This window comes from Danio rerio, chromosome 25, assembly GCF_049306965.1.
Source record: "Danio rerio strain Tuebingen ecotype United States chromosome 25, GRCz12tu, whole genome shotgun sequence".
NCBI lineage: Eukaryota > Metazoa > Chordata > Actinopteri > Cypriniformes > Danionidae > Danio > Danio rerio.
This window is the reverse complement of record NC_133200.1, coordinates 13231323-13257500: the sequence shown is the minus strand read 5'-3', so window position 1 is coordinate 13257500 and position 26178 is coordinate 13231323. Positions and strand designations below refer to the sequence as shown.

The window sequence follows — 26178 nt, the reverse complement described above, 5'->3', positions numbered from 1 at the left end:
ATTTTTCATGCTATGTTATTGCTGTGCTATTGTTTGCAATCAAAACAGTTGACCAGTGCCTGACCACCTGTCCACATGAACACGGCTTTTTTTAAAACCACACTTTTTTTCTACATGGAGTATCGGGTGACTGAAACCGAAACTTTCTAAAAAAGTGTTGTTGTGTGGACACTATAACTGGAATTTTCGTCTCATGACTTCAATATTCACTTCGTTTTCTCCTTTCTGATTGACCAAAATGGCCCAGCGTGCCAAACACGGAGACGTGAATGAGGCAAATTTAGCTGGTTAGTGGCAAGCATAATGTGTATTCCACATTGTTTGACCGTGGTATGGTTATCAGCCTCTGTTCTCACATTTGCATTGACTTGTATGCAATTTACTCGCGAAATATACGTCATTCCCCATTTGGTGTAAATTTATCTAAATTTATCTAAATTTATCTATTCATCTATTGCTTTGACGTGTCCTTTATTTGCATTACAGTGCGTTTTTTGTGTTTCAGTTTGGAGAAAGATTTTATTTTAAAACATGGTGAAAACTCTGTTTATAAAAATACCTGTTTATGTTTGGACAGGGTCTAATGGGTTTACATATCTAAACTGCAATGCAGTCAACAATGTAACTAAAAGAGTAATACCCCATGTCTTATTTACATTTGAATTGTTTACTTCAAGTATGACTTTTGCTAAACTAAGATAATCAAAATAAAAAAAGTTTACACTAGCAGTTTTGGTCCATACCCAGATTCGTTTGACGTCAGTATAGAGTACGTTTAGCTAGTTTGAAGGTTGTTGTCTGAACTCAGATACGCACCCGTGAATTGTACTCGAATCTGCCTGAAAGAGGTGGTCTAGGGTATGGTTCGTGCAAAATTTGGTTCAGTTCACTTCTGATATGGATGCAATCATACCAAAAAACGGAAGTGAACCGCCAACTGTACAACAAACTTTAGTTCATTTGTGGGTGTCTGTGGATCACCTACCTTGGCGGCAAACAGGACTGACCCATTGCAAACAGTGATAATGTCTGCTTGCCACCACCAAAAACGACCTTGCAAACATTGCCTGATGTTCTGAAGGTTTTTAATATTTTTTGCAGCAAATAGATAAAAATGGCTCTGTATTTTGGTTTTAATAACAAAATCAAAAGTTACAATAAAAGCAGAACAACTGTGATATGCGGACGTCTTCATTTTGGCGCTTTGCTTTTGTGGCCGTTACCTAGCAAAACCTGTACACAAAACAGCAGCTTGATGGCGTAACCATATTAGGGTTCAGAAGGAAAAAAGACAACGTGAACACAAACCTGCGGAGGGAGGACTATTGAACTTGGGTTCGGACCAGGCAATCGAACCAAGTGTGAAAGTACCCTTAATCAGAGTACCGTCTTAATTGTGTTAATATTGGTACATTACTGTCCATGTAAACACATTGACTGTTGCTTTTCATTAGTGGTGTGCTAATTGTGTTTTTGACATCTTTCTGATCAACAAGGTTAGGCTTGGCAAAGTTAATAATTATGGATCACAACCAATAAAAGAATCTGTTTAGATGTGCTACATGTGCTTTGCCATTTAGGATAAAAAAATGGCGGCGAGCAAAGCGGAAGTGATGTCATTGGAATCCATGAATTTGCCCAGCATTCACATATAGGAGGATTTTGCGAACTCTGGCGCCCATGCATCAAGTCTGGCAAGAAAAGTATAACGTCCTCTGGGGAACATGGGTGGAGAGAACCACAAGCAACTCGACAAGTTCTTCTGACACTAATGTTTCCTTCACTGGCACTAATAATAGAAAAGTGCCCATCAATTTCCTTTCACCTGTGATCCCCAAGTGGCAGAAATTGCCGTTGCACACTGATGGCCGGCTTTTCGGCGCAGGCGTGATGTGGCGCCCAGGCTTCCCTGCTGAGATCCCCCTTAGCTTTCTTAAGGGGTGAGAGGGTAATTCTGCCTGAGTGTGGTTTCTGCACTTGACCTCTCTTTGCCTCCCTTTAAAGAGCGTGTTTTGATGAAATGGTGAAATCATTTCTATCCAAACTTCTGGTCCATCTCTGCTGACCTGAAGCGAGCGGCGTGTCCTCCCTGAAAGGCTGCAGATATTGTCCTGCTTGCTCTTCCACTCTGGCCCCCGGAGCCCCATAAAAGCTGGAGATTTGCGATCCATACAAGCAAAAAAACAAGAAAACAGGGCTGGCGAAGCAATCAGCGCGGGATAAGGAGAGTGGCCACAATTACAGAAATGCGAGACAAAAGCCATTTTAAGGCACTCGCCTGGAACATTTTCACCCTCATCTGGTGCAATTCTTTCCCACCTTATTCTTCTGTTCCAGTGACCAGTATTCAGTGTCTTGTGGGATGCGACATTGTTGTGTCATTGTTGCGGTATATAAAGCTATAGTTTTAAAAACAAATATTTAAAAAGTCAGATTTTCACAACGATGGCGTGGAAGAACCATTTTGGGTTCTGCAAAGAAAGTCAAGTCGAGTCGAGTTTTACTGTCATTCCATTCCATGTGTGGGCATACAGAGGAGCGAAATTTCATGTCTCGCAGGACAATGGTGCTACATAGATTATTCGTAAATACAAACATAGCACTGGACATTAGAGCTTTAAAAAAATTTTTTTTTTTAATTATGCATAACTAACATATAGTATAAAACAAAATACTTAAACTATACACACAAGACAGGCTATAAAAGTACTTTTACGTGATATTCGGAGGCTTTGGAATATTTGCAATACACGATATTTGGAAGCTTTGGAAAATGGAAATGTTCCATCAAAACTTTAAAAAAAATTTTTGGAGGGTTTTCCACTTCCAATATTTAAAGTTCTTTATAACATTATGACCTTTTGAACACAAAAAGACCTTTGTAGTGGAAAAAGCTTTTTCTTGTTAATACAATATTTTTCATGCCAAGAATTTTCTTCCGTGAGAGCCCTGTGAAAATCCACTTTTATACTTTCATTTTAAGAGTGCATTTAAGAGTTGAAGAGCCATTTAGACCCTTTCCAACAGTCCTTAAAATGTTTTTCTTTTTAGTATATTCTGAAAAAAAAATTCACTGACGCACCATGTGCGCAAGGAAAACGTTTACTGGATATTAAAGATTCTTTATAGAACCTTAAGCAAACACATTCAAAATATTGCAGGATTTGATGTCGTTATTGCTGTATATAAATCTACATTAGGCTGTATATAAATGGTTCTTCTGGCATTACTGTGAAAACACATTTGGAAAGGAGTGTAGAATAATTTTGGTTTTCCAAATAGCCATTATTTTTCTTATAGCTTAACGCTTTGACTACCCCTCTACCAAACAGTTGACTATGTTTTACAGTTTAGAATATTGACTGTTAAAGTAATTTAAATAATGGCTTATACACACCACATTGTTGGTTTACAAAAAAATAAAAAATAAAACTCAAACAAACATAATTACACTTGATCTTGCTTTTATTGTTAAAGAAAAAACAAGAAAACATGTTAAATGAGAATCTGAAATATTTTATGGCATACTTATAAAGGTGATTTAGTAATCAAAAATGTTTTATTTTGGAATATTTTTGGTCTTACACTTCATATTTTTATTACTATATGTATTTATTTCGGTACTTTTACCAGATAACCAACATAATCATTTGGTAGAGGCTGAAATTATAGGATGTGTTGAAAACAAAAATGCATTGAGTGTGTTTACTAGCGGCATTAGGAGTTAAGAAATGCAATACAAGCATTTTTTTCTTGTTGGGGCAGTTAAAGAACATTTAATTAATTTAAAGAACCTACAAAGAACCGGTGCAGTGGAATTTAAAGATTCTTTATGCAAGCAAGGAACCTCATATCTAACTTGAGCCATTGATGATGCAGCATATCAATCTACACTCGAAAATAAAGGTTTGAAAAGTGGGTTTTCATAATTACACTGAAGAATTCCTTTGGGTTCCACCGAGAACATTCAAATGAACATTTGTTAAAATGGCCAAGAGTTTTTTTTAACTATAAAGAACTTTTTTTTTCCGCAATAGAAAAGATCGTAGATGTTAAAAGTTGTTCTTAAATTCACACAGGTTACCAAATTCAAGAGATTCTAAAAGTGTATTTAACAACAACGCATTAAAATTGAGTTTTTGCAGTGATGCCAACAATTTTGGTTTTCTACCACAACCTTTCAGTGAACAGTTCTTAACGCTATGGGTGAAAAGTAGCAACCTTATTTTGTGGGATGTTAAATTTTCGTTATAAAGAACCAATAATGCCAATAAAGAACCTTTATTCTAAAGTCTGCACCATAAAGAATCCATTGCTCTTGTTGCCTCTTGTCATTCATATTCTTTTGTTTTTTATTTTTTTCAAATGACTAAAGGCATAAGAAAGGTGCACATGGGCATATTTGCTGAAAGGGAAATATGACAAGGAGTAAACAAACTTAAAATCGGGAAAAATCTGTGGTGGAGATGAAGCAGCGGGTGTTGAAATCACTCCTGATTTGCATGCCCTGCAGTCTCCGGCTCTCACCGAGGACTGATGTACAAGGAGATGCGAGCACTCTTTACACGTAGTCCCATGACACGCCATACACGCTCATTATGAACCCAACTATGCCTGTCCAGAATGTTTCCCTCCCCCATAACACACACACACACACACACACAAACACACACGTGCGCACGCATATCGCACACAGGGCTTCTTGCATGCACACTCATCCACAAAAGAAAGATCGGCATCCTGCACTTGTCCTTTACCCTTCATCCTTTGTTTGGCTCTGAGAGGTTTCCAGGGAAACCAGAATTAGAATTTGCCTGATACTTAAAGACGAGGCTGAAATGTGTTGTATTGCATCTGCCGTCCGTATTGCATGTAAACAATTCAATTTTTGATGTCAAAAGGGCTTGTTTAATATTATTTTTAAATGCATCTTTATTGCAAACAAAACAGTGCATAGATAACTCCCTCAGTTAACATTTTAGGCAATCCTTTCATACATTTAATAATTCTGTTATTAAAAAATGGTATTTTTATGAGATGCAACACATAAAGGGAACGGATCTGAAATCCAGCATGAGATAAAAACTGCCAGTCTGTGGCCACATTGATTGGACTGGCAAGGCTGCAGAGAAGGGTTGGCTTCGGTAGGAAACAATGTTTCTAAGCAACAGCATCCTGTCAGCTGATCAGCACAGCCAATCGAAGGCAGCCATGTATTCCGGTAAGCCAATGAGCGAGCACTCAGCTTTATTTCTATCTGTGAGGGTTTAGTGTTAGGAGAATATATTTACACACACTGACCAAGCAGACGGCAGGCAGATCTGTGTTATTCTGTTTGCTCCACAAAGGCCCTTTTCACTGAACATGACTTGAAAAGTCTGTAATAATGCTTCAGTTTAGGTTATGTTCGAGATGAAGCATGATAATATGCAACCTGTTGATCTCGGGAAATGTTCAACACATAGAGATTTTTAATTATTATTAGATAATATTGAGAATTTCCTGCAAAATAATTGCTGTTTTTCTTTCTTTTCAGCAAATCTTGCCTTATTTTGCCTGGAGATGATGTGAATACACACGCATAAAAGTCACAATCATCAAACGGACATAAATGGACCAGGAAAAGAAGGAATTGTGACTTGAAAAAACAAATTATGGGGAAAAAAAAAAGTTTGGAGGAAGCTACAATTACAGCAACATTCCATTATGTTGCTGAGTACCAACTGCATTGAGAAGGTAAAAGCTTCTTTTTAAATGTCAAACACAGCCTCTATGCAACGTAGATTTCCAGAAATGTTAAAAAAACAGCATCTCCGCTGCTTCTGCGCAAAAAGCAACCTTTTAAAACTGCTTTTTCCAATTACGGCTAGCACGCAATAGCTTCGTAATTAAGGCTATATGCCACCGGTTTGAGTGTACTTTTGAGTTTCCACTGGCCTGGCCATTTTCAAGGCTGGAATCTGCACTGAAAGTTTCATTAGTGCAGAATTTGCGATATCCTGGTGCTCTTTGTTTTGCTTCTTCGTCATTAGGCCCTCATATCAGTCGAAAAAAGCAAGCCTTAAGGACCCTCCATCTTCCACTCGGGCTCTGGATGCAGAGGAAATTAATCTTCCACGTGCATTTTGCCGGAGAACGAGGGTGGGGGGATGTAAAACCAAAAAACAAAACCTAAAAGGGAAGATGATGACCCTTGACAAAGAGAAAAGAGCCGAATGAAAGACCATTATTTGGAAAAAATCTCAAATGCAAACCCTATACCATAATGTTATATCTGCCATGTTTTTGGCCCCTAAGCGAAGCGCTTTGGCCCATGGGTAGAAAGTGCACTCAGAACGCCGGCACGTAGCATTTGGAGAGCTCTAATGTTCTTTTTCCATGTTTTTCCACTGGAATACCTTTCATGCTCACAACCTGCCATTACTGAAGATTACAACTTATATAATCTACCAACTGGGTCTCTACATACTTGGTTCGAGGATAATTGGGTACAAATCCATTATCATACTCTCAAGGCCAAGCACACAGGTTTTCTTCTGCGCTCGGTTCTTTCTTTTTCAATTTTTCAACCCTCGTAATCCATTTTGAAGAAAGAACAGTAAATGAATTTGGGCAAATTAGACTTTATCTCATGTTCCCTTTTTGGAGTGCCTCATCAGAACTGCTGCAGGTAAGGTTCAAATATTGCAGAAAGACAAGCATGAACAAATTGGAGGAACGCTTCTAATTGCCACTTCGGCTATTACAATTATTATTAATGCTTTTGCATTCATTTATAAAAAAAATCAATCAATAAAAATATAGCATAGTAATATTATGATACTAAGTTTCAGTTAAATACTAATGCTAGTAGTACTACTAATACATACATATTAATGTATTTCAATCAACAAATAATAAAAATAATAATTATTCTTTTATCATTTGTTAATATATTTTTATCTTATAATTACGTAGCTAACATTACTTTTATGCATTTATGTTAGACTAGAGCTTATGTATACATACACTCACCGGCCACTTTATTAGGTACACCTGTCCAACTGCTCGTTAATGCAAATTTCTAATCAGCCAATTACATGGCAGCAACTCAATGCATTTTAGGCATGTAGACATGGTCAAGAAGGTCTGCTGCAGTTCAAACCGAGCATCAGAATGAGGAAGAAAGGTGATTTAAGTGACTTTGAACGTGGCATGGTTGTTGGTGCCAGATGGGCTGGTCTGAGTATTTCAGAAACTGCGGATCTACTGGGATTTTCATGCACAACTATCTCTTGGTTTTACAAAAATAGTCTGAAAAAGAGAAAATATCCAGTGGGTGGCAGTTCTGTGGGCACAAATGCCTTGTTGATGCCAGAGGAGGTCAGAGGAGAATAGACAGACTGGTTCCAGCTAGTAGAAAAGCAACAGTAACTCTAATAACCACGTCCAACCTTGAGGCGGATGGGCTACAGCAGCAAAAGACGACACCAGGTGACACTCCTGTCAGCTAAGAACAGGAAACTGAGGCCACAATTCGCACAGGCTAACCAAGATTGGACAATAGACGATTGGTACCCGTTGCCTGGTCTGATGAGTCTCAATTTCTGCTGTGACATTCGGATGGTAGGGTCAGAATTTGGCATCAACAACCTGAAAGCGTGGATCCATCCTGCCTTGTATCAACAATTCAGGCTGGTGGTGGTGGTGTAATGGTGTGGGGCATATTTTCTTGGCACACTTTGGGCCCATTAGTACCAATTTAGCATTGTGTCAATGCCACAGCCTACCTGAGTATTGTTGCTGATCATGTCCATATCGTTATGACCACAGTGTACCCATCTTCTGATGGCTACTTCCAGCAGGATAATGCATCATGTCATAAAGTGCAAATCATCTCTGACTGGTTTCTTGAACATGACAATGAGTTCACTGTACTCAATTGGCCTCCACAGTCACCAGAACTCAATTCAATAAAGCACATTTGGGATGTGGTGGAAAAGGACATTGCATCATGGATGAGCAATCGACAAATGCTATCATGTCAATGTAGACCAAAATCTTATGAGGAATCTGTCCAGTACCTTGTTGAATCTATGCCATGAAGGATTAAAGCAATTCTGAAGGCAAAAGGGAGACCAAACCGGTACAAGTACCATGCACCTCTTAGGCCAAATTGTCCATAGTGTATGAGTTTGTATAGATGTTTCCCAGAGATGGGTTGCAGCTCGAAGGGCATCCGCTGCGTAAAACATATGCTGGATAAGTTGGCGGTTCATTCTGCTTTGGCGACCCTAAATAATAAATGGACTTAGCCGAAAAGGAATTAATGAATAAATTTATATATATATATATATATATATATATATATATATATATATATATATATATATATATATATATATATAAAAATATTATTATTATTATTATTTAGCTAACATTTATGGTACTTCTATGCATTTATATGTTAAAAAACTTGAGCTTTTATAAATCCGGCCACTTTATTAGGTACACCTGTCCAGATTTTATATATATATATATATATATATATATATATATATATATATATATATATATATATATATATATATATATATATATATATACACACACACATACTTTTTATAGTACAGATTGTTTGTGCCCCTGTCATCGGCAAAAGATTGCAGTACAATTAGGGTATGAACTAGCAGACTGAGGAATAGTTTCTTTCCAAGAGCAGTAGCCTGTATTTTGCCCTAGTACACACAGACACACACTCACATACATAGCTCCTAAGGAACTGAAGGCGAGAACAACTCATGCCCCATGCACTTAACACTTTTCTGCACTAGGACTGTGCTACTATTTACCTATACAGTTAAATATTGTGTTCAGTTTTTTTATGTTTATTGGTGATGTTTTTGTTTGTTTGTTCTATATTTCTTGTTGTGAAGAGTTACCAAACAAATGTTGTATTTTGTAAGATATTACAATGACATTAAAGTGTCTAAAATCTAGTATATTTGGTAAAAAAAAAACACAATATTTGTATATAATATATACTCATGGTCTGTAGTAATTACAATGATCATCTCAAGATGTCAATCACAACATTTCCTATAAAGAAAATATATTCATTTAGATTCTTAATTTTCTACATAGTTGGTCATTTTTAACATTGAAGTTTAATTTGTGGAATGAAAGTAAAAAAAAAATCCCCTCACCATAATAATTTGTAATAACCAGAAAAGCACCTCCATTAGTGGTGTTCTGTAAAGATTTATTGACCTCTGTCCTAATCATCACGGAACTACCCTGCCAATTGACATTTAAAAATGGTTTGTTAATATCATAATTTTAAACATTTTTTTCTGGAAGACGAGCATGCCGTCTATTGAATACGGAATTAAAAGTGTATTTACAAGTCTAAATGCTCCATAAAACGTGGAAGTGAAAAGGCATTTTGAGTGTTCGTCGTTTTTTTCTATGGCAGAAAGGCAAGACAAAAGAGTGAGATGACCTCATCTGTCACTGCTTTGCCTTTTCGGTGTACTCTGCTAATGGGTGCATAAATGGGAAGTGCTTTGTCCCTAATTATCAGTTCTAAATTTCCCTTTTGTTAGACCTCTTGCCAACCAAACCCAACCAAGAAATTTCTTCTACCTGAAAAGTAACAAATTCAGGTTATTTTTATGTGCTGTGTTCAAATAACGCCTGATGCTGATGTTGGCCTTATATACCGGAAAAACTGATGGTTTTTTTTTGGTAAAAAATGGTGACTAATAAATAAATAAATAAAGTTATTTAAAGCTTCTTTATACAGTTTACAATAGGGGAGTAAAGACGTTGAGACTAAAAGCCTTCTTCATTGTGTCTATTCACTGCTCATTAGGTAATCTTATATTCAATTGTGAGTCTATTATTAAGCTGCTGCCACGTCTCTTTTCTGAGTAACTTCTTACTGAAAGCTCCATCTTTCCTAATGGATCAGTCTTTTGGTTTTCATTAAAAATCCTTAGATCTTTATCAAGTATTTTAGTATTAAGTATTATATTACAGTATCTATCAATCTGTCTGTCTGTCTGTCTTTCTGTCTGTCTGTCTGTCTGTCTGTCTGTCTGTCTGTCTGTCTGTCTGTCTGTCTTTCTGTCTGTCTGTCTGTCTGTCTGTCTGTCTGTCTGTCTGTCTGTCTGTCTGTCTTTCTGTCTGTCTGTCTGTCTGTCTGTCTTTCTGTCTGTCTGTCTGTCTGTTTGTCTGTCTTTCTGTCTGTCTGTCTTTCTGTCTGTCTGTCTGTCTGTCTGTCTGTCTGTCTGTCTTTCTGTCTGTCTGTCTGTCTGTCTGTCTGTCTTTCTGTCTGTCTGTCTGTCTGTCTGTCTTTCTGTCTGTCTGTCTGTCTGTCTGTCTGTCTGTCTTTCTGTCTGTCTGTCTGTCTTTCTGTCTGTCTGTCTGTCTGTCTGTCTGTCTGTCTGTCTGTCTGTCTGTCTATCAATAGTAATTTTTCAATGCCATTTCCTTACAAATATTAAACATGGCTTTGTTTTAATTAAATCACATTAATCACAAATGAACTATGTTTTTTTGCCACATTAATAATTGTTTGACCATGGTATTTGTAGTAAAACTGTTGCTACACAAATGGTAATCAATGTGGTAGTGATGACATTGAAATAAATAATGCTAACAGTATTAAACCTGCAATTATAACATGATATACATGTCAAAGACATGTCAAAAACCATGCCAATTAAGGTCTTAAAACTTCTTAGCTTGTAAATAACTGCCAGAAAGCTGCTCATTAACAATGAACATGCTAACATGGTGCATGCTAAATGCTAAATCTTTTCTCGGTCATTCTATTTGCTATCTTTAACCGAGTTAAACCTTAAAACTTTAAGCATAAACTTAAAACTTAAGCTAAGATTGAAGATTGTCATCACAATTATCTGTTGCTATACCTAAACAATCAAACAACTGTAAACAAATAAAACTATAGACATCATAAATATCATACCTAGAAATATTAGCAAATTAAATGTATGGATAAATAGGCAACAAGGTGGTAAAAAAATTATATTTATGGGAAATAATTTAATATTTATATATTATATATGCAAAACCACCAAAAACAATGAGTTATTGGACGAGCAGCGGCTAGGTGATAAACTTTTTTTTCTAATTATATTTGTAGGGGGTTTCACCTTTATTGCATAGGGCAGTGGAGTTGAGACAGGAACACATGGGGTGCAGAGAGACGGGGAAGGATCTGCAAAGGACCTTGAGTCAGGAATCGAACTCGGGTCACCGTAAGCACCTCAGTGCTCTATGTCGCACATTAGTTCACACATTACCGCTAGGCTATTGTTGCAGACGCTAAACTAAAAATTTTTACATTTTTAAACTAAATTTAGAGACTGTCTCTACCTTGATAAAACATCACAGCCTTTAATAACAATGTGATATTTAGAAAACTATTTAAAATTACCTTTCTGGCAATAGGGAACCCCATATTTGATCTGTGAATGGAAAGTTTGTTTTTGTTATGACACGTCTGAGTTTTTCCAACTTAGAAACAAAGGTTTTAAAACAGTGGCTTTCACAGCAGTGTCAATAATCTTTTTTTAGCATGCTAGTTTTTTTTTTTCTTCTGCAAGATTTCTGAAAAGTAAATTCTTTTCCGCCTAGTTCCAATAAATTCAAACCATCCTAAACCAGCGTGTGATTTGAAAGTTTAAACTAGTGATTAGCATGCTATTTTGTTTTCACAACTATAGTTTTACAAACTGAAACAACAACACTATTAAAACAGGGATAAGTGCAGTTGAACCATGATATCCAGAAATCCACTGTTTGCTACACTAGTCTTAAATTATAATGCAGTAGGCTATGGTTAAACAGATGGTAAACATTTCGGGTAAATAAGCATACTATGCTTTTCCTAAAAATTAGAACTTTTCCATTATCAAAACTTGACATGGATTTTATTGTAAGCTACTATAAAATCATGTCAAGTTTTGATGGAAGCTGATATTGCGTGTGTAATATGTGAGTGACAAAAAATATCTTCACAAGATCAGACTTAATAGCAACGTAGTGGACCATAGACTACATATAAACAACATATAAACTACATATAAACAAGAGTACAGCCTTAAAGTTAATTTGGCAAGATATTAAACGATTTGTCAATTTAAATCGTTTACCCTAGATATGCAGTTGCGCTGTTTCGCCGCTGCTGAAGGGGGCGCCCTGACACTTGTGCGTCTCAAGTTCACTGTTTATCCGCAGAGCGTGCCTGTTACTTCTTCCGGCGGCGAGACAGCGGGCAGGCATCTAAACTTGCTTACACTCAAGAAAAAAACTTTTAAACAATACCTAAACTGCATTTTCAAACGTCTTTGCTCTAATGTTTTGTGTAAAGCTGGTGTATGTTGTCTCTTAGCCCTGCTCGTGCTGTCAGTGAGTTGAGCTGCACAGATTTTAACATGACAGAGTTTTAAATGAACATGCAGGTAAGATATCCATAAATGACCCAAATACATATCTTTTTTTGTTTATACTGATGTTTTAATTGTGATTAAACTTGAAAATGAGCTTAATTATTAAGCTATGATGATAGAATTAAGTCGAAAAAGCAAATAGCAATAATATATTACTGTGCTATCTGTTTGTTAATATATGAAGTATTATATAAAGCAAACTGTTTTGTAGGGAGGGAGTTTGCATTTATTGACTGTTTAATTTTGCGTTTGTGCCTAATTTCTCTTTTGCTGTGGTGAAGGCTTTGCATTTATTAACTCGATTATTGTGATCTTGTCCAATACTAATTTAATTTCTCGTATCATTTATGTTATGCTGGCTGCTTTTGTATTATAAAACGTGTCATAGGAAATCATTTTGTTGGGAGGTCTGTTGTGCATTTAATAACTTGATTAATTTCTTATTTGCAGCGATATAGCCATTATTATCTCTGTCTGTCAGTCAGTTTGTTTTTGTTGTATTTGTTATGAGTAGTAGGTAAAATACATCTGTTGGGAGCTCTGCGTTTACTATGAGGTTTAATTTCCACCACATGATTAAAACAAGTTTATTCCACTTATGTTTATACTATGCAATGCTTTCTTTTATCCCAATTTTTTATTATGTAAACACAAATTTTCCATTTGTTTAGAATTGTGAGTTGTAAACTTTCCTTCCTTTACTTTTAATTCTCTTTAACATGCCTTTCTTATAATTTTTTCTTTTAGCTTTCTTTTCTAATTTGTCTTCTTTTCTATTGCATTTCTTTTCTTTTTTTCTTATGTTTCTGTTTCATTTAGTTTTTTTTTCCAGGAAGGTCAACAAAAATCTTTTCTTCCAGAGAGTCTTTGTACTTGTAAATTCTGTATTTGCATTCGTAAGGTCATGTTTCTAAGATATTACCCCATTTGTAAACTTGGCATTTCTAGTTAGCTCATTAATTGGAAATTGACTATTTGTAAATTTAGTACTGTGAAATTATTTATTTATTTATTTTTAGAAAAAAAACTATGCTGTGTTACCACACCATACATACGTGGCATTAAATAAATGATAGCACAAAAGTAAATTAAATTTAATAAAAAAAAACTCAATTACATAAACATAAACGTGTAACCTAAAATATTATTTTACTGACAACACATTTCACCATGTAACTTCAAATCAGTAAGCGTTTAGAGTTCATAAGTACTATTTCTTCATTTCTGTTTTCTTTTTGTTTTGTTTAGTTTTCTTTGCTTTCTTTTTATTTTGACATTAACAAAAATCTCTTCTTTCAGTGAGTCCAGGTTTTGTATTTGTAAATTCTATTTGCATTTATAAGCTCATATTCATAAGCTCATAAAATTCAATATGTAAACTCTTAATTTTAAGATGTGTAATAATAGGTCTATGAGTTGCTAGGAAAAGTGAGAATTTCAAGATGACCTTTTGTAAATTCTCATATTTGCCTCACAATTCTTACACTTTCTCAGAATTTCTTTGATTTTAAATCAGAATTGCTGAGAGAAAAAAGGCAGATTTATGAGATAAAGTGGCTATTGAGCATTACATGCAATTTGCATTATTTCTTTTGGGTTTCGCAGTTGAGTTCACAGAGTTTCTACAAAGTAGGTTGGATACTATATACTACCAATATACTGGTTGTAAACTTTTTTTGCCACATCCATAATGCAGGTTTATTTTCCTCATATAAAATATAAAAAACGTTTATATACTGAGGTTTTTCTGATCCCATTACTTTGTGCTTTGTGGTTTTGGAAAATATGAACAGTTGTTTAAATATAATGTTAACATGTACTTTTTCTGGGAATTTATGTTTTAACTTTTACTGCAAATATCACATCCATGACACTGGAATTGCTCAATTACCTCTCTTTTTTTCTCTTATAGGAGAAATAAGCTTCTATATCTGTCTGCTACCCAATTAACACATTTATGACTTTATTTTCTTTTTTTAAAAATTTTAATTCAAGTCAAGTTTACTTGTATAGTGCTTTTTTTTTCTTTTTTTTTTTTTTACAATAATTATCGATACAAAGCAGCTTCACAAAAGATTCACATTACATTTGTCAAAATCAGAAAAGTTAGAGTTGTTTTAAATTCAAAACATGATTCATAAATACACAAATCCAATTCGTAACTTCCAAAACGAGATTCGGAAATACACAAATCCAATTCATTTGCTGAAAATATTATATATAATATAAAAATAATATAATTATGCATTTACAAAGAAGTTTATTTGTGTATCAAGTGTTTGTTGTTTTTGAAGTTATCTTAAAGTTGGCATAATCTTTTTAAATCCTTATCTTAAAAGTCTTTTTTTTTTTTGCAGTGATAAAGCTGTTATTATGGCTGCTCACCACCACCTCCACCACCACAACACATCAGAAGACGATTTCCCCACTCTCAAACCAAGACGCATCCAAAACCAGAATGTGGTCCACCGGCTAGAAAGGCGTCGGATCTGCTCTGGCCCGGTCGGTGCTCACTGGTACCGCGTGCGCTGCTTCCACCAAAACCTGTTTCCCAACTTTACAGTAGTGAACGTAGAGAAGCCGCCCTGCTTCCTCCGCAAGTTCTCTCCTGACGGACGATGCTTCATTGCGTTCTCTTCCGATCAAACTTCCTTGGAGATCTACGAATACCAAGGATGCCAAGCCGCCGAAGACCTTCTCCAGGGTCAAGAGGGAGAAACTCTGGCCAACGGAAATGACCAGCGTTCCTTCAACATCAGAGGTCACCTCTTCGAACGCTTTTTCTCTCTACTTCACGTCACTAATGTGGCCTCCAACGGCGAGCACTTGAACAGAGAATGTAGTCTTTTTACTGACGACTGTCGTTATGTGATCGTCGGCTCGGCTGCTTATTTACCTGAAGAACCTCATCCGCACTTTTTTGAGGTGTATAGAAATAATGAATCAGTGACTCCCAATCCAAGATCTCCTCTGGAGGACTATTCTCTGCACATCATAGACTTGCACACGGGACGGCTGTGTGATACACGCACCTTTAAGTGTGACAAAATCATTCTATCGCACAACCAAGGACTGTACCTGTACAGCAATATTCTGGCCGTGCTTTCTGTGCAGCAACAGACGATACATGTGTTTCAGGTGAGAGTTGGAAAAAATTAGGAGACATAACTAGAAAAGACTTAACTGAGTTAAAAAAAAAATCAGTCTTTTTAAATACTTTTTATTAGGGCTGTGCGATATGGGCAAAAGAAACCTATCAAGATTTTCTAGAACAATATTGCGATTTCGATTTTAATCATAATTTTGTTTCTGATACATATTACTAAAGGAAAACAATTAGATCTTTATCAAAGACCTGTAACACTCTAAAACAGACATAAGACATACAAAAAATGAATATAACCTAGTAAAGGTATAACAAATTGTCTCTAGAACAGACAACATGGTGAAACAAATAGGCTACTGTGTGTGCGTACTCAAGTAAGTCTCCAATGTTATACTTGACCACATATCAGAATTAGTTGTGAGTACTTTTCTACGTTTTCACAGATTTGTTATTTTTATTTTTTGCCTTGCATAGATCATAGACGCTGCTGTGAAATAGGCCGTTCACATATTGTGTCTTTTGCATGCACAAGTTTGTTATCTTCAATGGAGGCGTGCGAATTGCGCACCTATTGGGAGCGAAGTGCTCGTGTATTCCAGGCTCACCAAGATAAAAACATCTAAACTGTTCAGAATGCCACACCGCGAGTCATATAAGTTAACAAGAAATGACTGATCAACTTTATAATTCATATAGAATATACACATTTAAGTAGACTAATTAGCTAGCGCAGACAAACACAGAGCACCCAAACACTTCAGTGCTTTTCAATTTTCTTCATAAATTTGTAAAACTTGTATCAGAGCTGCAGCAAAGTTTTGTTTGTTTGTCATTCTCTGAGAAAATGGTTGATGATCGCATAGCAATTATATACGACAAAGGAGTGCGTGCGCAAATCATGTTGAAAATGCAGAGATTTCCACATGCTTTTAGACATGATCGGGACTGACAGATCTTACAAATTGCCTGGTTCTGCGATTAGGCATAGGCTGGTATAAGATTCTGACGTTATTTTAGCCTTGGATAAAAATATCTTGGTTTCACTGTATTGTGATTACTGCTCTAAAATATATTCCTTTTAGATGTCTGGGTAAAAAAAAAAAAAAAAAAAAAAAAAACCTTTTCACCCTTTGAACACAATACATTTCATTTTGAGAAACATTTAAAATATTTTGGAGCAGTAAACGTGTCAGGCTGAACAATGAAAAAGAATCATTGAGTTCTGCTGTTTTCTTTAGTTTCTAAAACACAGATTTCTTTACTTTACAGATTTATTTAAAATGGCATGTTTGGATATCTTTTCTGCTGGAGATACTGTTGTCCTAACAAACAAACAAACAAAATAATGTAAATAAAAAAAATCTTACATATACCATAGGAACAGTATAGCAGAAAATTTTGGTGGTTTTAAAACATTGAATTTTCCCACCCGTGGTATACCTTATAACGGTTATTGTCTCATGCCTATCTGCGATACATCAGCCTTCCTGTATCCAAAGTAATCCAAAGTAATTGACTTTTTTGAGCACCAAGTCCTCCTGTAATGAACTCATCATCCCTGTTTATTCAGACTATTTGACATTAAGCTCAGTCTCCCATTCTCACGCTCTGCTTAAGAACCCTGTGTTATGATTGGTTCAAATAGCAAACTGTGGGAGATGTATCAATCGGGACTGGAGTGAGCAAAAAAATAGTCCTGTAAGGCGATTTAGAAATTGTGCAAGTTTAAATTGCAATTTTGTTATGATTTTAATTATTTGCACAGCTCTACTTTTTATACTTGTATTTACACATGGACTTTTTTTTTTACTTCGCTGTCATACAAATGCAAATTGCAATATTAACAACAAAATAAAGAGGGAGAGAGAGATCGGGAAATATTATTTTTAAGTTGCATGAATAATTTTAATTTAACTAGAAGAACTATCACTTGTAGGAACATTTGTCATTTGATATTTGTATAATTTGGGGGTTAAAGATAAATATGAAAAATGCAAAAAAAAAAAAAATTCCCTGTAAAATCTTGAAATATTTTGACTAATTTTGTTTAGTTGTAACATTTTGTCCAATAATATTATTATAATATTTTTTATGAAATTTATTATAGAATTTTTTTTCTTTTAAAACCAATTTTTTTAAATATTTTTTGGACAATAAAAATTGCAAAGAAAAAATAAATATGTATTTTTAGCTTAAAATATTAAATGCATATAAATACTATTTTTTACATATTATTTTTTTTCTCGTGGATTTTTATCAAACACAGGTGAGCAGGTGAAAGGATTTCAAAACTTGTCATTTTTTTATTCTCATCACTCTATTGTAATATAATTTCTTTAGAAACAAACAAATATTTAAAAAATCATTTATTTTAGTCTTAAACATATTTCTAAGACATTATTGACTTGATTATCAAATAAGTTTTTTGGTCCGAACAAGGAGCCCATTAGTTCGAGTCATCACCCTGTTACACAAATAAATTGTTTTACATTCCAAGGTTCTGCTGGTTGCATCTCCTGAATTTTCATTGTCAATCTAAAGAAGCCAGTTGTTATCATTTGTTTTGGTTCAGTTTGGAATTTCCGGGGGTGGATCAGAGTGAGCTCCAGCTTGAGCCTGGCCAAACCATTATCTAATTTGTATTTAAATGACTAAGTTTTTCCTTTTAACCAGGTGACATCAGAAGGCACCTTCCTGGACGTGCGCACCATTGGTCGTTTTTGTTACGAGGATGACCTGCTTACTCTTTCTGCTGTTTACTCCGAGGCCCAAGCTGAAGGTCAGCCCGGCTTCTCTCGCTTATACAAGGAAAAAACCATCAACTCCTTAAAGCACCGTCTGCTGGTGTACCTCTGGAGGAGAGCAGAGCAGGACGGCAGCGCCACAGCCAAACGCCGCTTCTTCCAGTTCTTCGACCAGCTCAGACAGCTGCGTATGTGGAAGATGCAGCTTCTGGATGAGCATCACCTGTTCATCAAGTACACCAGCGAAGATGTGGTCACGCTAAGAGTCACCGATCCTTCTCAGGTAAAACAAAATTAAATTAAAATAAAAAAACATGTATGCACTGGTGTAAGAGGAGACTGAATCAGATATGACTTTGCTGGCGTAATCCCTTAATCTCTGGCAGTGTAAGATATAAGGATTGTTATCGTTTTGTTGTGATTTTCTATACTGGTGGGATTTGGGTTACGTCATGTTTAGGGTATCAGTTATGCTTAAACTGTGTTTAAACTAATGCTGGGTGATTTTTATCGGTAATGGTTTTGCTTTAAAGTGTTATTAACTTAAGATCAAAGAAATAGTTTTTTTTTTTTAATTAACAAAACGTCATAAAATGTGCGATACTAATTGTATGACGTTAATTAGGGCTGCACAATGTATCGTTTCAGCATCGTTATCGCAATAGTCACATTGTGATTATACGCATATTTGAGCCTGGTTTATAATCAATCATTTCACAAGTGTTTTTTATGGCCTGTGACTGAGGGTTTTAAAAGCATTCAGGCATAAGAAATTGTATCGTTTGTAACTTTGACGAATTATTAACTATAAATTTTAATCAATTGTTCATAAAACAAAGATTATGCAGTCTTTAATGCTTTTTAAAGCTGCCAAGATCAGCTGATCTGTTCAAAAGCTGACATACTAGCAATCCACTGATAAATCGACTACTGCTCGCGGCTTTATATTGCTACAGTGTCTCTTTACCTGTGTTTATACAGTAAACAGTGGTGAGTTCAGTGAACTGATGACCTTCACGGCCAATCACAGTCATTTCTGTTGAGCACATGAACACAATGGCAAATCAGTGGTGTTTAAAGGGCCATGAAACCCCTCTGTCTCAGCTGGTGTTCTTACACCTCTAGTTTGAAAAAAGTCAGGAAAGTGGGTGAGTTCAGCTTTGTTTAGGTGGAAGTGTCGAGTGGCAAAAGAGGGAGGGGTTTGCATGAAAAGGGGAGTTTCATTAAGTGAACTACAGCCAATTTTCACAGCAGCAACACAAAGACAGACGCAGGAGAGATAGTCAGTGACTACATTTACATGGACATCAGTAATCAAATCATTTGCCTTAATCAGAATCAGACAATAATATGATTGAGGTGTTTACATGAGATGCTTTTTGAATGTTCCCTTCATTCCGATTTTACATTTTAAATTACATAGTATGCCATCCATATTTCCTCCAGAGTTTCATGTAATTTTGGGTGTTTCATTCTTAATTTGTCGACTTTAACTGCAGTTTGGCACTTTTACTTAGGAACATTTCATGAATGCCCCCCTGTGACAAATGAAATATTGTATGCGAGGAACTGCTGGAAGAGTGTTGTTTTAATGGAATTTCATATGGCACGCTGAGTGGGAGAACAAAATCCCTCCACATTTCTCGGTAGATGCAGAAACTCGGTAGATGCAGAGAATAGCGTCAAACATCCGTGTGTGTATAGACTATCCTGTTACAAAATGTGGCGAAAATCATATGCGTTGCGGCAAATTTATAAACGCAACACTCACGACCCGTGTCTCCGAACTTCCCTCTTCTACTTGTTTTAATTACTGTTGGCAACCGTTGGCGTCTCTCTGCCGTCTGAACACTCTAACAGGTAAAAACAGTCTTCAAAGCTGTCGTGCATATTAATGAAGTTGCACCTCATACACAATAGAGCACGCTCAATGCTTCGAACCAAGTCTTTCCCATTAATTAATGCTGAAAACTCAAAAGAAATCATGTTGTACTGGTAGGTACAGTCATCCAGTATCAATGCTAGAATTTACTCAAGAATCTAATGGCCGTGACGCAGCTTCAAAAAAAATTTTTAAACCGGGAGAACGAATTTGCTTGAAATAACGCAAAAGCAACCAATTTTCACTTTTTTTTGTGAAATATGTGTCCTAATAGTGTTTTTAGCAGCGTGGGACGCGTATATGACTGTCAACATCTCAAAAAAGTATGTTTTGGTGTTTCATGAACCTTTAAGAATGTTCAACAACGCTTAAATGTTAGTGGGAAATAAAGGATTTTAAAATTTCAGTACCTATTGGTATCGAATACCAGTTTCGGGACAACACTGCCTAGAAAGTGCTTAAATTTGACATTTAAATTTTTGAAATTTGAGAAATATTTATGAAACCTGTAACATTTGTCTTCCTATTTAATTAATATTTTCTACAAATGATGGTACATTTAATTTACATCTACACTTATCTGCTTTATGGATTGCACACTTGCCAGGTAGTAAATTAGTTTTTTTGTTGATAATTAGTTTAATTCCCAGTACTGGGTTGCAGCTGGAAGCGCATCTGCTGTGTAAAATATATGGTAGATAGGTTGGCGGTTCATTCCGTTGTGCCGACCTCTGATGAATAAAGAGACGGAAAATGAATGAATGAATTGGTTTAATGTACGTAAATCCTCATTTTAAAAAATCATTATGTAAACTGCTCTTTTCTTATTCTCTGCTTGATTATTTTTTTTTAGCCCTCTTTCTTCGTAGTCTACAATATGCTAAGCACAGAGGTCATTGCAGTTTTCGAGAACACTTCGGACAAACTTCTGGAGCTTTTTGAAAACTTCTGCGATCTCTTCCGGAACGCCACTCTTCACAGCGAGGCTGTGCAGTTCCCCTGCTCGGCTTCCAGCAACAACTTCGCCCGCCAGGTGCAACGCAGGTGAGATATAAATGCAAGGCCTGCTCGTAAGCTGCAAATTGATGCTGGAGCCAGAGGAGGCCTGCCTCACTTTGTCTAACAAAAGCCTACAACAATGACTCAGTGTAATTGTGCTTCTTTCCATATTGGGTGGGAATTCGCTCATGCCGACACCTTTTGATATTAAAAACCTAATTATGTAGACCTCTCAGGTGGAGGTTTCTTTAAAAAAAAAAAAGAGAGAGTGAGGTTTTTTTTAATAAACTTTCAGTTACCCAGAGTGCAGCATACATACTTTTCTTGTTCAAAAAGTTTGGGCTTGCTAAGATTTTAAAGTTTTTTGAAGGAAGTTGAGTCCTCTCACCAAGGCTGAATTTATTTGATCAGAAATACAGAGAGAACAATAATTTTGTGAACTAATTTTATTAAAAAAGAAAAACTTCATATTCATGGTTCTTTTTGTGTTAGTGTTGTAGGGCTGCACGCTATTGGAAAAGTGTAGCATTGAGATATATTTTTATCCTGCAATCTACAATAGAAGTCAGAATTATTAGCTCCCCTGAATAATTAGCCCCCCTGTTTATTTTTCCCCCAATTTCTGTTTAACTGAGAGAAAAAAAATGTCAACACATTTCTAAACATAATAGTTTTAAGTTTTATTTTATCTTCGCCTTGATGACAGTAAATAATATTTTCCTAGATTTTACTTTTTAAGACACTTCTATACAGCTTAAAGTGATATTTTAAAGGCTTAAGTTAATTAGATTAACTAGGCAGGTTATGGTAATTAGGCAAGCTATTGTATAACAATAGTTTGTTCTGTAGACTATTGGAAAAAAATAGCTTAAAGGGGCTAATAATTTTGACCTTAAAATGGTATTTAAAAAATTTAAAACTTCTATTCTAGCCAAAATAAAACAAAAGACTTTCTCCAGAAGAAAAAATATACTGTAAAATATACAGACATACTGTAAAAATTTCCTTGCTCTGTTAAACATAATTTGGGGAATATTTTATTAATCCCTTTATTAATCTGGGGTAGCCACAGTGAAATGCACCAGCAACTTATCAAGCACATTTTATGCAGCGGATGACCTTTCAGCCGTAACCCAATTCTGGGAAACACCCATACAGACTCTTCCACACACATACACTACGACCAATTGAGCTTATTCAATTCATCTAGCCCATGTCTTTGGACTGTGGGGAAAACCGGAGCACTCGTGAGAACACGGTGATAACTCCACACAAAAACTGACCCAGCCGGGGCTCAAACTAGCGAACTTCTTGCTGTAAGGCGATCATGCTACTTACTGCGCCCCTTGAAATAAACAGTTATATTGTTTTCCATTTCTCATAGAATTCAGCTATAGTAATTTATTATTTAGAAATAAATACAACTCGATAAAATTAGTCCCAAATGGCATGATATCCCATGCCTGAATTCTTATAAAACCATTATACAATCACACGCCTAAAAAACATATGTAAACAATTAATCATACTATAAACTCAATATTGTATATCTTGCAATATGACTATTGCGAGAGATCACATTGCGATATGGATGCTGAAACAGTATATTGTGTTTTCACTAGTTACTCGTGATTGCATTATTTTTTGCTTTTAAAAGTTAAAATGACAATAAATGTAAAAAAAAAAGACCTTTTAACTTTTTTAAAGAACCGTGATTCATAAAAAGCAAATCAATGGCCTTTAAAAAATAAATACAGGCAAAACAAAATTGCCAAAGGTAATCATTTTATTTTGCCTTGCATTGTTATTATTTATTATTTTTATTTTTTATGTCGTTAACTGTTGACCTACATTTATTTGTATATTACTGAGGACCAGAGTTTGACCTAAACATCTTATTTAATGTTCTACTGAAAAAAGAATAATAAATTGCATTGTTTGAGTTTAAGTAAATTAATATAAAATTATTATTATTATTATAATAAAATTGTGTTTTCATAAATATAAACTGAATCATATAGAATGAAATGATCAGTTCTTCTAAGTGACAAGTTTTCTATTCCATTTTAATCAAATGCTTTGTCCTTCCCTTTATTTCTGACTCATAGGCTTTCTGCTGTTTCATTTATTAGTATCTTGGCCTGCACATTATTTATAGAGCTGTTTGTTTGTGCCTAGGTTTAAAGACACCATCGTGAATGCCAAATACGGAGGGCACACAGAGGCAGTCAGGAGGCTTCTCGGGCAGCTGCCCATCAGTGCTCAGTCTTACAGCAGCAGCCCGTATCTGGATCTCTCCCTCTTCAGTTATGATGACAAGTGGGTGTCTGTCATGGAGCGGCCCAAGACCTGCGGAGATCATCCCATAAGGTAGCACTCCGCTTACAAAGCATCCGTTCAGTTTAGCTGTTTTTATTTATTTAGTTAGTTAGTTTTTTTTATTGATCACTTTATTATTTTAATTTATTTAAATTAAATGTGTAACATTTTATTTTCATTAATTTAGACTAATTAAATTCAGATTTATTTTAATTAAACTCATTTTGATTTATTTTAATACACTAAACCCTTTTTTCTGTATCTGTTTGTGTGTATCATAGTTTTTGTTATACAAGTTATTTTAAGTGTTGTTTTATATATATATATATATATATATATATATATATATATAAATATATATATATATATATATATAAATATATATATATATATATATATATATATATATATATATATAAATATATATATATATATATATATATATAAATATATATATATATATATATTGAAATGGGACATTTTTAAAAACATTTATCTCTGAAATATGCTGTGAAATCTTTCTGCAGTGTGCTTCACACAGGTGAGTGGGCTTGACAAACCACCTGTAGAAACACTTTTCTCTCCATATACACCGGACACTTTACTTAAACTCCATTTTACAAGGATTTTAAAGAAAATAACGTTTACAGTGAATGTACCACAAGTTATGTTGCCCTTCTTGTTTTCTTTGACATTAAAGTGTGCCAAGAAAATATCTCCCACACCATTACACCACCAGCCTAAAACATTGATAAAAAGGCAGAATGGTTCCATGCTTTCATGTTGTTGATGCCAAATTCTGACCCTACCATTCGATTTTCGCAACAAAAATCAAGACCCATCAGACCATGAAACGTTTTTCCAAACTTCTGTTGTCCAATCTTGGTGAGCCTGTGCGAATTGTAGCCTCAGTTTCCTGTTCTTAGCTGACAGGAGTGGCACCCGGTGTGGTCTCCTGCTGCTAAAGCACATACGCCTCAAGGTTGGGTGTGTTGTGCATTGAGAGATGTCCTTCTTGATCGGGATTTGATAGTGGCTATTTGAGTTACTGTTAATTTTCTATCAGCTCGATCCAGTCTGGTCACTCTCCTCCAGCATCAACAAGGCATTTGCACCCACAGAACTGCCCCTCACTGGCTATTTTCTATTTTTCAGACAATTCTCTGTAAACACTAGAGATGGTTGTGCGTGAAAAATCCAGGTAGATCAGCAATTTCAGACCAGCCCGTCTGGCACCAACAACCATGCCACGTTCAAAGTCACTTAAATCACCTTTCTGCCTACTTCTGATGCTCAGTTTAAACTGCAGCAGATCGTCTTGACCATGTCTACATGCCTAAATGCATTGAGTTGCTTTCTTTTGATTGGCAGATTACAAATTTGTGTTAACGAGCACTTGGACAGGTATACCTAATAAAGTGGCCAGTGTGTATATACTCTGCTTTCATAACTTGAATTACAGGGTCATTCTAGCATGCAACATCACAGTGTGGATGCTTTTGAACTAACATATTCATACATATACTTGCATATTCATACATATTTGTGTTAGTTTTTTTTTTTTGACACTGACACACTGGATAGTCAACACACATATGATTAAAACAACAATTATCCTACACCATAAATTATCACACACACACCTAGCTGTGATTTATTTTCCACAAAATACATTATGTACATTTTACTTGGGTGCAGCAATCCTCAATATTTAGCTTGCATTTTATCTTCCTGCGTGCTTAAATATAGACGAGTCCTGAGATTGTTGACAAAGGCAGTGAATTGCAGAAGAGGCCAGAATGTACGCCCACTTTTCCAGTATAGTGAAAAATGAGGCCCAGCGTGAGGCCTGCATCAACTTCCTTGTTAAATCTTGAAACACTGAAGTGTAATTTCATGCCGTGACAGGCGATCTTTAAAACACTTTCTGAGAGCTCTCTAAAATCTTTTCCTCTGACAAATGTTACCATAATTCACTGATGTATGTAAAAAATACACAGTTTTCTTGCTGTCGCCATGCGATTTTACCATCATAATAAACTGCCACTGCTTCTTTTTTTTCTTCTTTTTTCTGTCCTGCAGGTTCTACGCGAGAGATTCTGGGTTGCTGAAATTTAAGATCCAGGCAGGCCTGCTGGGAAGACCTATTAACCACACCGTCAGGAGATTGGTCGCTTTCACCTTCCACCCCTTCGAGCCCTTCGCCATCTCCGTGCAGCGAACCAACGCCGAATACGTTGTCAACTTTCACATGCGGCATGGATGCGTATGATAATGCATGCGTGAGTACTGACTTGCGATTTGAAAGACTTTTTTTGGTTCCTTTTATGCATCTTTTTTATATTAAAGTTTTATTTATTACAAATGTGATGTGTATTTACACTAAGTGTTTTTATATGTGGATTTTCTTTTGTTTTACCCAATTGCAACATGCAAAATAAAACGGGTTTGTGATACTTATGTTACAGTATTTACCGGGTGTCCTGTCTTTTCTCATTGAAATTGTTTAAAATAGATATTAATTAGCATAGTTTTAATAGACTGGACATTATTTAAAGGCTTAAGTTTCTTAAAAATAGGTTTTATTGTTTGCTAAATGTGATCCTCCCTGCTCAAATTCACACTTAATTTCCCAGATTCATATTTTTCCTGTTTAAAATGGTTGAGATC

General features: G+C 35.5%; 1 protein-coding gene across 14 annotated transcripts in view; it reads left to right on the top strand.

Annotated features, from left to right (window-relative positions):
* det1 (DET1 partner of COP1 E3 ubiquitin ligase) overlaps positions 1-25978 on the top strand; it is a 95326-nt gene extending 69348 nt beyond the window's left edge. For 13 of the 14 annotated variants that reach the window (XM_073941740.1, XM_073941741.1, XM_073941742.1 and 10 more), the window contains 6 exons: positions 5537-5736; positions 14816-15596; positions 18238-18591; positions 21044-21234; positions 23368-23559; positions 25591-25978. In XM_073941740.1, coding sequence (XP_073797841.1) covers positions 14832-15596; positions 18238-18591; positions 21044-21234; positions 23368-23559; positions 25591-25780 — 1692 coding nt within the window. In that variant the 5' untranslated portion in view covers positions 5537-5736; positions 14816-14831 and the 3' untranslated portion in view covers positions 25781-25978. 14 annotated transcript variants of the gene reach the window in all.
* The last annotated feature ends 200 nt before the right edge of the window (positions 25979-26178 follow it).